Genomic DNA, 14,381 nt, shown 5'->3' on the forward strand with positions numbered 1-14,381 from the left:
GTCTCTATTCTAAGTCTGTGTGGTAAAGAACAGCTGAAGAGTCTCATCATTGGAAGTTCTTTGGGAGGTGAGAATTTTCTCTCCTTCTCACCTGACAGAAAATAAGGCACCCTGGGACAGGAATCTAGTCCTGGTCCTTCTCATGAGTCCAGTTAATCATCAAAGAGCAGTTTACACACACCAAGTATCTTTGAATCCTTTCTGCTGGGTAGGGATTACTGTGCCCATTTTACAGATGTGGAGACAGACTCAAGGATATGAAAAAACTTGCACAAGATCACTGAAAACAGAAGCAGAGTCAAGATTCAAACTCAAGTGTGCTGCTTCCAAGGCCTCTCCCCTGAGCCTCACTGTCTCCAGGCTATGTTCACTCAGAAGTCACACTCGTAATTCAAAGCAGAACCTGCTGTGTGACAAGGTCAACTTCTATTAAGGTTTTCTTCTAGTCCTAGATTCTTTATCTACCCCAAAATTAGGACTGCAACAAAGATCTCCAAGATTCTTTTCAACAATAAAATTTAACCTACTTATGATCTACTTAGAACTTGAAAATGGGCCCAGTGGTGACCTATATGGTCATGTGGAGCTCATTACCTAAACCCTGAAAGGTAAGAAGGCATTACCACCAACCACACCTTGCAGGAAAGCAGGCACAGAATGGTCATGTGGCGAGTTAATAGTCGTAGAAAAGGAATTCAGATCTCACACTTTTGCTCTACACAAGGTACTATTATTCAAAAGTACTGCAGCCTGAAAATTCTGAAGACTTTCAAATCCCTCCGAAAAGGGGGTCGGTGTCTAGATTCAAATGAAACACCTGGGGTGGGGGAGCAGAAACATTTGTTCAAAAATCTGATCAGGAAGCTGGGTTCTTCACTGCAGTAACACCAAAGACAAGCACCACTCAGAGGTGAATGTCTTCCTCAGACCATCCTGCTTTGGGGTCTGTTGCCTCCAAAACTCTTATAATCCCATCCCCAACTTTCTAGAAATTAGACCCTACTCTAAACAATACAGTTAAGACCTCTGGATGCTCTGCATGCCTCCCCCCCCCCCAATCCCCTGCTCTCAGACAGAAAGACCAGATGTCAGAGCCCCCCAAGATTCCAGCCTCCTGTCTCTACCGCCTTTCAGGTGCTCTCAGGGAAGACGGGCACTCTCCCGGACACCTTGCTATCAGTCAAGTCTGTTCTCTTTGCTGTTTTTTATTTATTTTTGGCTGTGCTGGGTCTTCTTTGCTGCACGGGCTTTCCTCTAGTTGTGGTGAGCGGGGGCCACTCTTCACTGTCCTTTGTGGGTTTCTCATTGTGGTGGGTCCTCTTGCTGGGGAGTACGGGCTTCAGCAGTTGTGGCACGAAGGCTCCGTCATCATGGTTCCCAGGCTCTGGAGCACAGGCTCAATACTGTCGTGCACAGGCTTAGCCGTTCCACAGCACGGGGGATCTTCCCAGACCAGGGATCGAACTGGTATCTCCTGCACTGGCGGCAGATTCTCTACCACTGAGTCACCACAGAAGCGCCTCAAATTTGCTTTTAATCTCTCTGAGCATGCTCATTCATGTGTTTTTAACATTTCCTTTGGAAAAAGCCCCAAACTTTAATTTCTCTGTTTCTGAAAGACAATTTTTCTAAGCTATGAGTCTGTTAGACTGAAATCAAACATCACATTTAGGCTTCCTAAAAATACTACCCCAGTACAATGCCTTGGTTTTTCTCACAGGTTCACCCCCCAAGCACACACATACATTTTAGACTGTCATTTAAACACTGGAGTATATAATTTCAACGTCTTTAATAGCATCTACTAAAAGAACATTTCCACGTGATTCTTCACTTTATTTCAAAGCTATGCTCCAAACTGAAGCTTTTATTGCATTTAAGACTAAATAGGTATATATATGTGGATGGCAAATACTGACAATAAAAATCATTAAATTTAAAACATATTCAACACTGATCTTTTCCAATTTTCAGCAAACCTTCTTTTTGTCCATCTCTCAGCCCAGTACCTGATACATATTAGGTATGTACTAAGTATCACTTAAATGAATGTTAATACATCTTAATCTTCTAAACACACAAGTTAGAAATCTATTGTTGTGATTCTGCGCATAATCTAAATCTATTTGACCCTGACACAAATGCCATTGGAATAAACAGCAAATAACAAGCAGCTGCTGGCATTCAAAGTATATATACCTCTGTCACTTGAACTGGTTTGAAGTCGGCCTTATTTGGAAGACAAATGGTTGGCAGCTGCAAGTTCAATTACGAACTGCTTCGTAGGGAAGCAGAGAAAGAACCAGAAGGAATCAAAGCGCTATTTCATACGTTTAGCATGGAATTCCTTTCCAAAAAACATCTTTCATTTCCCTGGGGGAAATTAACCACGAAATGTTCTTTGAACTCGTGAAAACTCAGGCCTGTACTTTGGGAGGAAGAATCTAGTTTGAAGGCCAGGCAAAGCTGAGAGAGTAGGAGCCACTGCTTTTGCACATCTCTATTCTGCTAAATTTTTTTTTAAGGAAGCGGGTGGAACATAGGAAAAGCTACCAAGCAACCAGCCCAAAGGCCTGGAGACACTGAACAAATTAGTTCCTTTGTCCTTCATTTTCTCCTTTGCAAAATAAAGGGGCAAAAATAAATAAGGGTTAAACTGGATAACTGCTAGATACTAACAGATTTTCTGCAATGATGAAAATGTAATCTGTGCTGCCTAGTACAGTAACCACTAGCCACATGTGGCTACTGAGTCCTCCGTGTGGCTAGTATAAATTAGGAACCAACTCTTAACTTTAATTTTAATTCATTAACATTTAAATAGTTACATATGGCTAGTGGCTACAGTTCTGGCAAGAGTAGCTCGAAGATGACCTCTAATATTTTATGCGATCTTTGGAGGGCTATGTGGGAAGAACTTGAGTGTTAGAGCAAGACAGACCTGGGTTCCAAACTTAGCTCCACCATTTACTAGTTAGGCAAACACGCAAATTCCTGAACTTCATTTTCCTTATCTGTATAACAGAATATTATGACCCTTCTTGCAGAATTTTAGTGCAAGTTTAAGATAATGGATGAAACAGATCAGGAAGTTCCTCACTCAGTGGTAGTTATTTTTTCAGTTATGATGTCCCTCAGGGATAAAGTTTTATGTCTTTTGCCTTTATCCTATCTTTTGCCTTTCCTAATCTAGGACCCATACTTGATTGCTCCGTACCTGGGCCCTGCAGATGCAGCTCTTGTTTTTCAAGAAAGCCACTCGCTCAGGAATTGTTACAGATCTTCAGCAAGGGGTGAGCCTCCAGTAACCCAAGTCTTCTGTGTCTCCAGAACCGCTGATTTCCGCTTATCCTGTGTCCCCTCCACCTCACATGCCACCTCACATTTCAGGAATTCACAAAACCCTTCCCCCTGATTGCCTACCAAGCTGAAACTTTGTTCAGTGCAACCAAAACACCTGTTGGTGGTTTTTTGGTACTTTCCTCGCTAACTCTCCCCTTGACTTCCCCTAATAAATATTTTATAACTTCTTTTTTATTTGTAAATGCTTCAGGACTGCCTTTTTACAAGCTTCATGTATGGCTAACCCTGCCCGAATTTAGTAACCAAAATAAAATAAGGCAAAAAAAGACTATGTTTTAGAAGTGTTCCAGTAAAATAAAATAAGTGTTGCACTCTCTATCTAAACTAATATAATGTGTTATGAGCCTTGTCCAACATTCCGCTGGTCCTTCTTTTGGTGAATAGAACTTTTCTGTGGCTCCAATGTCCAAGTTTTATCAGTGGACACAAAGGGATGCCTATGATAAGCAGGATGTATTTTCTACTATTAATAATTACTGGAATGTTAAACTACCCTCCTCTTGTGTTTCCAGCATTCCACAGACTCAGAGAGAGAGGGAGAGAGACAGAGGAGGTGAAATACAGGCTAGCATTTCGCTAGGATTTCAATCTGGATTTGAGTAAGCCATTAGACAAAAGGTTTATAGTTAGCTTAGAAATCCTGCTAACTTCTGAGGCCTCCCCAACAGGGACATCCTTGAAGGATTATTTACTGAAGGAAGATATGAAATCAAATAGGGCAAATAATTTCAACTCGGAACTCTCAAATGTGGTGAGGGTCTAATCTAATTAAAAAATAATAATAACCTGGAAATTTAAGTTCTAACTCAATAAAGAAATGTAATGAACCTGGATCCAGTCAACATGTAAGTACAACAATGTGACCGATTAGTCATGTCTTCTCCTTACAACTCCCCAAATTTCAAGATTTAACCAGAATCTGGAACCTATGCAGATCATTCACTCCACTCAGTTGTTCTACTTTGTCTGAAAAGTAAATGTGCTTAAGAGCATCTGAAATTCTGAACCTTTCTTGGGTAACAGTCTGAACTCAAAATAGGTCAATTCTAGAAAGGCATTCATTTCACAGGACTTCTGTCTGTGGTTATTCTGAAAACCACTGCTTTAAAAACTGACATTATGAAGCTTAAAAATAGGCCCTCCTACTAAGGATCCTGAACAAAAATAAAATATCCTTTCCTCCCTCCATTTCCTCATTCCCTTTTTCCTCAAACACCTTAGGTGAGTGGTGATATAGAGAGATATCCTTTTCCAGAGTTTCAGATTATTACCTGAAAAGAGGTTTATTAAAATGTTTTAAGAAGACTGGGTAAAGTTACCAAAGTTCAGTTTGGGGTAAACGTAGAAATTTTTCAGACCAAGTAGGCATACCAAATTAAAATATGTCTGAGTTGGGATAAAATTTCAGGTACCTTCTTTAACTCCAGCTGTGTGAGCTCCCAGCAAGTTCCTTCCCCTCTCCGGGTCTGGTTTCCTTATACTGCAAAAGGAGGCACAGGGCTAGGGGATCTGTAAAAACCCTGCCAGCCCTAACAAGCGCTGCTTCTAGAAAGCTGGACAGCTGCTTCCTATTTTCACAACTCTTTGGAAAGAGCAGAAAAGCCCCTAGCCCCTAAGGTTCCTGGGAAGCCTCATTAGTGTCAAATGTTCCCCTGGGACACAGGAACTGCTGTTGAGGGCAAAGCAAGTTGAGATGGCTATAAAATAGAAATGGTGTTGAGAGGGAAAAACTGAGTTACGTTTTGCAGATGACACTAATAAATCTAGAAATACTGATATTCAATCAGAAGTCACTAGATATAATAAATGATTTAACAAAGCTTCAGGATATAACAGTTCATACAAATCAAATCACAGTCAAGATGGAATACACAAATTAGAAAATGTTCAGTCACAACAGCATCAAAATGTTAGGTATTTGAAATATTAACTCAGGACACAAGAGAATTATTCAAAAGAAACTATAACACCATAATAGAAAAAGAGGGGGAGACATTAATAAATGGAAATATACATCATGACAATTTTGAAAGTTTTCTTTAACCCTACCCAATATAAGAAAAAAAAAAGGACTCAAAAGTATGTAAGAGTTAAAAATAAATTTTAGAAATAGATTTTAAAAACACCATAAAGACCACATAAAATAAACCTGAAAATACAAGAGATAAAAATCCTATTTAATAAACTCCATGAAGATATTACACCTCATTGTGTAGAAAAATTAACATAGACCCATACTTTACCCCACATTAATTCCAGATGGGACCATATAAGGGAGAGAAAAGGCTAGAAGAAAATGAAGCCACATACTCCTGTTAGTTATGAAATAATGCAACATGTATGAATACTAAAGAAAAGTAGGTTGTACCATACAAAAGACATGCTTTGGAAAATAAAAAATATAGGTATTTTTTCCTAAGTAATACAATATAAAAGGGAAACATCACAATGGGATGATGTAGTAGCCACATAATTTATAAAATTGAAAAAATACGAAGCACACTGACTTATTGCTTCAACAAACCAAAGACAAGTAATTGTCTACTGGCTGATAAAAGAGACAGACTAACACATCAAAGCTATTTAGACGTATCTATTAAAAAATGGTCTGAGAAGAAAAAAGCTTGCATGAAACTTTTCAAAGTGTTCGGTTGGTACCGCAAAACCTTCCCACCTACCTCTCCAGCTTCATCTCCGGCGCCCTGCAGCTATGCATCCGGCACACTGAACTAGTTGCCGCTCCTCTACACATCCCAAGCTTTCCCACTTATGTGAAGCTGCTCATCCTGAGCTCTCTTCCTGCCAGGCCCCCTCCCTCCCCCCATTCCCATGGAAATCCTAGCCATCCTTCAAGACCCAGCTCAAATGTCATCTCCTCTGTGAAGGCCTCCTAATCTTCCCCACTGGATGTGCGTTCTTCCTCCTCTCAATGAGCATCGACAGTCCTTTCTTTGTACCTCTTTCTCCTGGGGCACCTTTCTTACTCTACCCATCTGTTTCCTCCTTCTCGTGAACTTGCAACCTCTCCATACATGAGATTTTAAGATCCTTGGAGGAAAAACAATCTTACTCACCAATCTACACCATCCAGCAGAGCAAATTACATTCAAAATGCATTTATTAAATATTAGTTTAGACTGAAAATAATCCCATTTCAAAAATACAGCCTGGCAAACAAAGCAAAGCAGACTGAGAAAGAGCCCTATTAAACTATTTTTTTAAAAAATCACTAAATTTCAAAAAAAAAAAAAGAAAAAAAAACCCCAACTTCCTAAAGCTTGAGGAACTAGTTGAAATATACATTGTAAATTGGTTCTGTCTTTTTATGGAACATATTCAGTAATACATAACAAAATGGGTAACATGGTTCATTGCCTCTGATTTGGTGTATGAGTTAATTTAAAAGAACACCACAAATTAGTTCAAAATACTCATAAGAGTATCAGTAAATAATAAAATTTTTATTTTAAATATAATCTAAATAATCAACAAAGCCATCTAAATAATCAACAAAGCCATCTAAATAATCAACAAAGTGTCATTTGTGAAGCCAGGTCCTATCAAATTCTACTCTTTAGCCAAAAATAAATGATAAGCATGAGAATTATGTCTGTGAGTAAAAATGGGGTAGGAGGGGAGCCCATCAACTGATTACAGTTATCAATATATGTATATAATAGAATAACCAAAAGTTAAACTGGAAAATTTAATGTCTGCAGGTTCTTTCCTTAAAAAGGTACTGATATATTCAATTTTCTTTTAAAGTTGTACTTGAGCAAGCAAATATTCAAAAGAATTGGCTTCAGGGGGAAGAAATCACTCTATTTGATTTTTCTTCAACCCCCATGCAACATCTTCTTATCTGACTCCCTTGCTGACATCAAAGCAGAATACCCCTGGGAGCTTCACCAAGAAATCAGAGGCAGGATCAGCATTTTTAGCAGTAGGCCCTGCACCAGGATTCAGAGAACACCTGCTCTTTTAAAAACAAAAATGCAATTCATTCCGGAAGGTGTTAATTTAGCAAACAGGTATGTGAGCCTTCAAACAGCTCTCGTGGGTTTTCAGACAAAAGAGACAGGATACAGGACACAAAGTAAAAACATAATCAAGTGGCAGAGACTAGGATGATTTTTTCAAAACTGGCAGCTTCTAGAAGGGACTAAGAGAAACAAAACTGAGACTCCAAGCTTTCTTCTCAAGTTCACATCGTCTTCTTCCCAGTCTGTGGGTTCTCCAGGTTTTCTCAATATGTTGGAAAGATTCTCCATTGCTTGACCTGTGCTTCCTATGGGTGTGGTAGAAACAATTACCAATTTATACCAATGGAAGCTTGCAGGGAAGAGTTTTTTGTTGTTGTTGGTTAGCTTGTTTAAACGTTATTTTGGTTTTGTCCAATTTACCAATAATGATTTACTATACTAATCGAATGGAGTGATGTGGACCCAGGGGTTCAAAAAGGCATGGTCCCAAATAATCAAATTAATGGAGGAAAAAAAAGACACAAGGAACATTCAGTGAAAAAGAAAGCATATGACTTCAAAATGATACAGAATTTAATGTGATGTTTATTATACAATATAAGCCAGATGGTACAATGGTAAAGAATTCATCTGCAATGCAGCAGATGCAGGAGACTCAGGTTTGATCCCTCGGTCAGGGAAGACCCCCCCCGGAAGAGAAAATAGCAACCCACTTCACTATTCTTGCCCGGAAAAAACAATCCATGAGGCCTAAAAGAGTAGGACACGACTGAGTGACGAAGCATGCACATAAACACACAGGTCAGAGTACAAAGGAGGAGAGAGAAAATGTGAAAACCAATACAATATTGTAAAATTTAAAAAAAAAAAAAAAAGAAAAAAAAGAGAAAATGTGAGTCAGTGTTAAAAAGGACGTAAGATTTAGGATGAATTTTAATCTCTGGGTACTTTTAAAAAATTATTAATTTTTTTCAAACATAAGAAATATGGAAAGAAGGGAAGAGTCAAACTCATACACTAACCAACTAAACAACTGTGAACAATTTTGCCCCATTTGCTTTATGTGAGTGTAATATTTTTTCCTGAACCACTTCAAAGTTTCACTCATCAACTATGGACAACAACAGTCTCCTACATAATCATACCATATTACATCTAAAAAATTAACCATAATTCTCTATTTAAATTTCCCTAGTTGTTCCAAGAGATCATTGTTACAGCTATTATTTTTGATTCAGTGCCCAACCGAGGCTCACGCATTACATTTGACTGGCATGTCTCCTTAGTCTCTTGTTCTCAAACAGCACCCTCCCTTACTTTTCCCGCATGACACTGCTGTTTAAAGGGACTGGGTCGGTTGTCTTAGAGAATATTCCACATCCTGAATTTGTCTGTTTCCTCCTGGTGTCATTTCACTTGTTTCTCTGTCCCCATATTTGCTGTAAACAGGAAGTCAGATCTCAAGGCTTGATTAGATGCAGGTTCGGGTAAGACTTCGAAGAACAGGCAGCATATAAAATGTATAAATTAACATGATTTATCAATATTTGCAATTTGGTATTAAGGAACAAAAGGTAACAGTCAGCTGAGAAGGAAGAAACCAAAGCCGGCACCTCTAATTACACTTCCCATGTAGACAGCTTCCGACAATCATAAAGTACTTTTACGTTATTTTGGATGATGCTCACCTGCCCTCCTTCCCTCACAGGTTTGTTATAGTATCATCCTTACTTTACTAATGAGGGAAACTAAGACTCAGTGAAGTTAAATAACATACAAAGAAATTTTTTTTCAATAAATAAATGACCTGCCAAAGATCAACAATATAGAAGTAGCATAACTAAGTCTCAAACTCGGGTCCTAGAATAGCATGGAGTTACTCAGAAAAGGCTACATGGGAGATGAACTCTATTCTAGGTCTTGAAAGATGGGAGCCTTCTTTCATTCCAGGCCCTGCAGTAGATGTGGGGGAAACATCAGTACACAAGATGGTCATGGTTCCTTGCCTCATAGTTACAGGTCCTCCCCTCACCTAAAGTGTGGTGGCAAATACAAGACAAAAATAAAATCACACAGGAAAGTGGAGGAGGGCATTCCAGACAAAGGAAACCATGTGAGCAAGACCAGACAGAGGTAAAAGGCAGGGGCAATGGGAGGACAATAAAGGGATCAGCCAGAGAAAAATCAAGCTAGAGATGGGAAGCTCTACTGAAGTACTCTCTCCCTGTTTTCAAAAGATGCATAAATAAGTGAAAGTAGAACGCTGTACGTGTTTATGTTCAAACAAGTATCTTACACATCTCCTTGCCCCAGGCTAAGTCATCTGTATGAACCTTTTGCTCTTTCTGTATCTGCTGCAACAACAGCAGAGACATTCTTCCCAAGGACACAAGATTCAGCTGGCCCTACTTTTTACCTGAAGCTGTTCTCAAAAGACTGCACTAGTGTTAGTTATCGCAGGAACAAACCAGTAGAAGCACCTAAATTCAGACTACAAAGTCAGTTAAAACCGCTTCAAAAGCTTCTAGTTATCATAACGCACATCCCAGGTAAGGTTGTAAGTGAAAGACGCTCAGTCGTGTCCAACTCTTTGCGACCCCATGGAATTCTCCAGGCCAGAATACTGGAGAGGGCAGCCTTTCCCTTCTCCAGGGGATCTTCCCAACCATGGCTCAAATCCAGGTATCCCGCATTGAAGGCGGATATCTTTACCAGCTGAGCCACAAGGGAAGCCCATACTGGAGTGGGTAGCCATTCCCCTTCTCCATGGGATCTTCCCAATCCAGGGATCAAACCCAGAGCTCCCGAATTGCAGGTTGATTCTTTACCAGTTGAGCCACAAGGGAAGCCCAAGAATACTGGAGTGGGTAGCCTATCCCTTCTCCAGCGGATCTTCCTGACTCAGGAATCCAACCAGGATTTCCTGCATTGCAGGCGGATTCTTTACCAACTGAGCCATCAGGGAAGCGCCTAAGGCCGTAAGAGATCCCCACAAAGCACAGCAACCTGTTTCAACCTCTCTACCCACTTCCTTAAGGGCCTTCACACTAACAGATGTGTGTTCCCACAAACCTGCAGAAAGTGCTGATGCAAATCAAAAAGCTGTGGATGCCACCAAGCAACACACCTTGTTTATTAAGCACCTTGTGGCCTTCAAAGCATTTCTGTATGTGTTATCTTATTTAATCTTCATGATACTCCTTCAAGGTAGGAACAGTCCAATCATTTGGTCAACAGATATCTACTGAGTATCTGCTATGGGCCAGACACTGATCTACTCACTGAGCAAGGAACCAACCAACCCCCTGCCTTCATGAAGCATACATTTTAGGGCAGGGGGAGGTGGAAATAAGTATTTACAGACAATGCAACAGTAATTAGTGGTAAGTGCTGCGAAGAAAAACAGGGCAAATAAGGTAGTCAAGCATGATAGAGAGTGCTACAGTGATCAAAGATGGCCTGCGTGAAGAAACATTTGAGCAAAGTTCCAAAGGAAGTGAGGGAGCAAGTCATGTGGGTATTTGGCAGAAGAGAATTCCAGGCAGAGAGAACAGCAAAAGTTCTGAGATTGGAATGCACCCCACCAACTGTGGAACAGCGGAGGGAACAGCATGGCTGGAGCCAAGAGTGAAGGGGACGATGGGGAAAACTAAGAACCTGATCAGGCAGAGCCTTGTAGGCCACTAAGACAAAGATTTTATAAAGCACTCTCATCCTCACCCTGCGGATAAGGAAACGAAAAGTCAGAAAGTACAGAAGACCTGCCTAAGGTAAAAGAAAAAGTGAGGTCTTGGGAGCACCCTGCATTGCAACTTCGAACTCTGCTCAGGGCTCCAGCTTCTCCTTGGGAGGGTTACAAGTGCTCTTTAAAACACAAAGAACAGACTCTGTGTGATTTCAATTCCCCTACACCATGAAATTTTTGCACCTTGTTTTATGTCCCTGGATGTTTCAATGTCTCCTAGTTTACAGTCTATGGGAACTGTAATAGATTTTGTATCCTACTGATACGTGAACTTTATGAATTTTAATTATGCTGAATTGCTTCATGGCACCTTCCAGATCCACTATATCCTTCTACTTTTCTGTATATTCATTCTATTAATTTTTGAGAGTTTGATATTGAAACTCCAACTAAAAATCTTACTTTATCTACTTAAAAAAATAACTGTAATATATAGTGGGACTATAAACAACTTGTTCTGTATTTTCCAAGTCTCCTGTGTGTTTTCATACTTTCACAATTTCAAAAATAAAAAGGAAACAGGGGGGAAAAAAAAAGCACAAAGAAAGATTAAGTGAGTGCCTTATCATGGAAGGACAGGCAAAGTACCCTCAAACTCAGCAACCCCATTTCTGAGTACATTCCACAGGGAACTCTTATAAGAGTCCAAAAGGAGGTACAGATTTAAGGACAGTGATGGCTTCACTGTTTGAAGCAGCAAGGGGTTGGAAACGACAAAACTGTCCTATTCTAGGGGAATGATAAGTAGAATGTGGTACCTGCACATGGTAGACTGCTCTGCAACCGAGAGAGATGATCAACTAGGCACACGTATAACACTGTGAACAGAGCTCAGAAATACGGTACTTGTTTGAAAGAGAAAAAACCTGAAATAAAAGTTAAGGGTGGTCATTGCTTCCCTTCAAATATTGATGATTCTTTTCCTTCCAAGAAGGCCCCTGTCCCCTTTTAAGGTCACCATCGCCATGTGATTTGCTTTACAAAAATGGGAGCAAAAGTGACCCTTCTGGGCAGAAACTTTAAAAGCCAGCATGTGGTTCTCAAGATTCCTTTCTCACTAAGCGTATTTCAGACATGGTGCCTCCATCAGCCTGAGTCCCTGATTGGAATCCAATCAAAAGAGCCTCCCATTAACCTGAAAGCATGTTAAACTACTGAGATTTTCTAGTCTATCCCAACTGATGCAGATTTATAGCACAACAGGATTTTTAATAAAAAATGAAAATATTTAAAGTGCACAACATGACGATTCACTATATACACACAGTGAAATGATTATTTCAGTCACGTTAATTAACACACACATCTCCTCACACATTTACCATGTGGGGTGTGTGTGACAAGAGCACCTGAAATCTACTCTCCCAGCAAATGTCCAGTATTCAACACAGGATTATTAACTACAGTCATCACGCTAAGCATTAGACCTCTAGACTTACTCACTCTATGAACTACAACTTTGTATCCTTTGACAAATATCCTCCCATTTCCCCCGCCTCCCCACCCCAGGTAACCACCTATCTACTCTATGCTTTCATGTACCCCTTTTTTTTAGATTCCACATAAAATCTGAGATCATGCAGTATTTTTCTGTGTCTAGCTTATTTCATTTAGCATACTGTCCTCCAGGTCCATCCATGGTGTTGCAAATGGCAGGATTTCCACTTCTTTCAAGGTTGAATAATAGCATAATAGTATACAGCACCCTAAGCACACAAAACAACACTATCTCCCACCCAAAAGCACACATATACCCAACAAATAGGTAGAATTATAAGACCATATTTTAAATATCTAGAGTGGGTGAGATGGTGTCTTGGAGAGAGAAGAAAGTGGGGAGGAGGGAATAAAAATATAGGGAGAAGTAACAAAAAAAATGAAAAGCTATTAAAAGACTTGATAAACAGACTGTGCAAATATTAGTAATTTCACTAATTTTCTCCACAAACATTTGTGCACTTATTACTTTCCAGGTACTATTCCAGGTACTACGTATTGAACAGTAAATCAAAAAAGGACAGTCCAATCTTATAGGTTATAAGGTGTACAGAAGACAGAAATACTTAAATACCCCAGTAAAAGATTATGGACAGTGAATGAGTGCCATTAGAAAAGTCAGGTGACATGAGAAAGAGGGACCCAGTTTAGATTAGGTGGTCTGTGAACATCTCTGAGGAAATGACATTTACTCAGAGGTGAAGACTGCTTCCTTCGCAGCTTGGGAAGAGAAAGGGAGGACTCATGTCAGGCAAATGGAACAGCACGTACAAGGGCCTCGAGGGAGTATGGACCATCCCATGGAGGAAGTGAAAGGCGGCCAGTGTAACGGAAGAAAGGAGCAGCAGGAAATGTGGTTACAGAGAAGTGGCGGGGAAGGGGGGATACAGCAGTCTCAGCCCAATATAAAGAATTTCGATTTTATTTTATTCTAACTGCAATGAAACTATGAAAACTTTTTGGGGGGTGGGGGAGGGGCAGTGCTGAGCTGTGAAGTTTGTGGGATCTTAGTTCCCTGACGAGGGATTGAACCCAGGCCCTCAGGAGTGGAAACAGGAAGTCCTAATCCTTGGACCACTAGGGAATTCCCAGTGAAAACATTTTAAACAGGGAAACGACATGATCTTGTTTCCAACTTATTTCACTCTAACATTTAGCACCCTTGCAACATGCTCATATATTTTTGCAAACTTGCAAAAGAAATATTTTTGCAGTCTTTTTCTTCAAGGACCCCCAGAAGCTGCCTAGAATCCAGGTCCCATATAACATAACTTTGTCTGAATGGGGTAAGGGCTTCATTAGAGAGCAGTCCCAAGTGCCAGGGAATCACAGAGAAACAACCTTGCCAATTTAGTACCAAGAGTTCTTTAATGCCAATGGACATTTTTCTTTTTACACTTTATGAAAACGTGCCAAATCATTCCCTGATCTACTGAGAGAAACATGAGTACATCAGCTTTGCTTGAAAAACGGGAAAGATGTATTAACAGATATGTACAGCTTTCCCCCATGAGAGGCAGGGGGCAGGGGAACAGTCCCTGTTTGTCTCAGGCAGCCTAAACAGGGATGCCGCCTACTATAACACAGCAGTGAGTCACAGAGGTAGATACGCATGGCACAGAAAACTGAGTAAGGGGGTCGGTTATCCAGAAGCTACGGCACCTCATCTACCGCCACGACTGCAAATTACCTTCAGGCTTCCCTCAGCATTCTCTACCCAGTAACAAAGGTCCCAGCAGCTAACACTGACGGAAGAGTTACTACTGTTAGCTCATTTAGTCGTCACAACTCCA

General features: G+C 40.2%; 1 protein-coding gene across 4 annotated transcripts in view; it reads right to left on the bottom strand.

The window, feature by feature from the left end:
• The window catches only part of MAP2K1 (mitogen-activated protein kinase kinase 1), a 74,487-nt gene that overhangs the window by 57,634 nt on the left and 2,472 nt on the right, over nt 1-14,381 (bottom strand). Inside the window, exon 1 of one of the 4 annotated variants that reach the window (XM_018053616.1) lies at nt 6,042-6,134. The exons of 2 other annotated variants lie outside the window; for them this stretch is intronic. In XM_018053616.1, coding sequence (XP_017909105.1) covers nt 6,042-6,115 — 74 coding nt within the window. In that variant the 5' untranslated portion in view covers nt 6,116-6,134. Of the gene's footprint in view, nt 1-6,041; nt 6,135-14,381 lie in introns of those variants that run through there. One more of the 4 variants, XM_005685130.3, reaches the window with a different exon arrangement.

The sequence above is a fragment of the Capra hircus genome, chromosome 10, assembly GCF_001704415.2.
Source record: "Capra hircus breed San Clemente chromosome 10, ASM170441v1, whole genome shotgun sequence".
Taxonomy (NCBI): Eukaryota; Metazoa; Chordata; class Mammalia; order Artiodactyla; family Bovidae; genus Capra; species Capra hircus.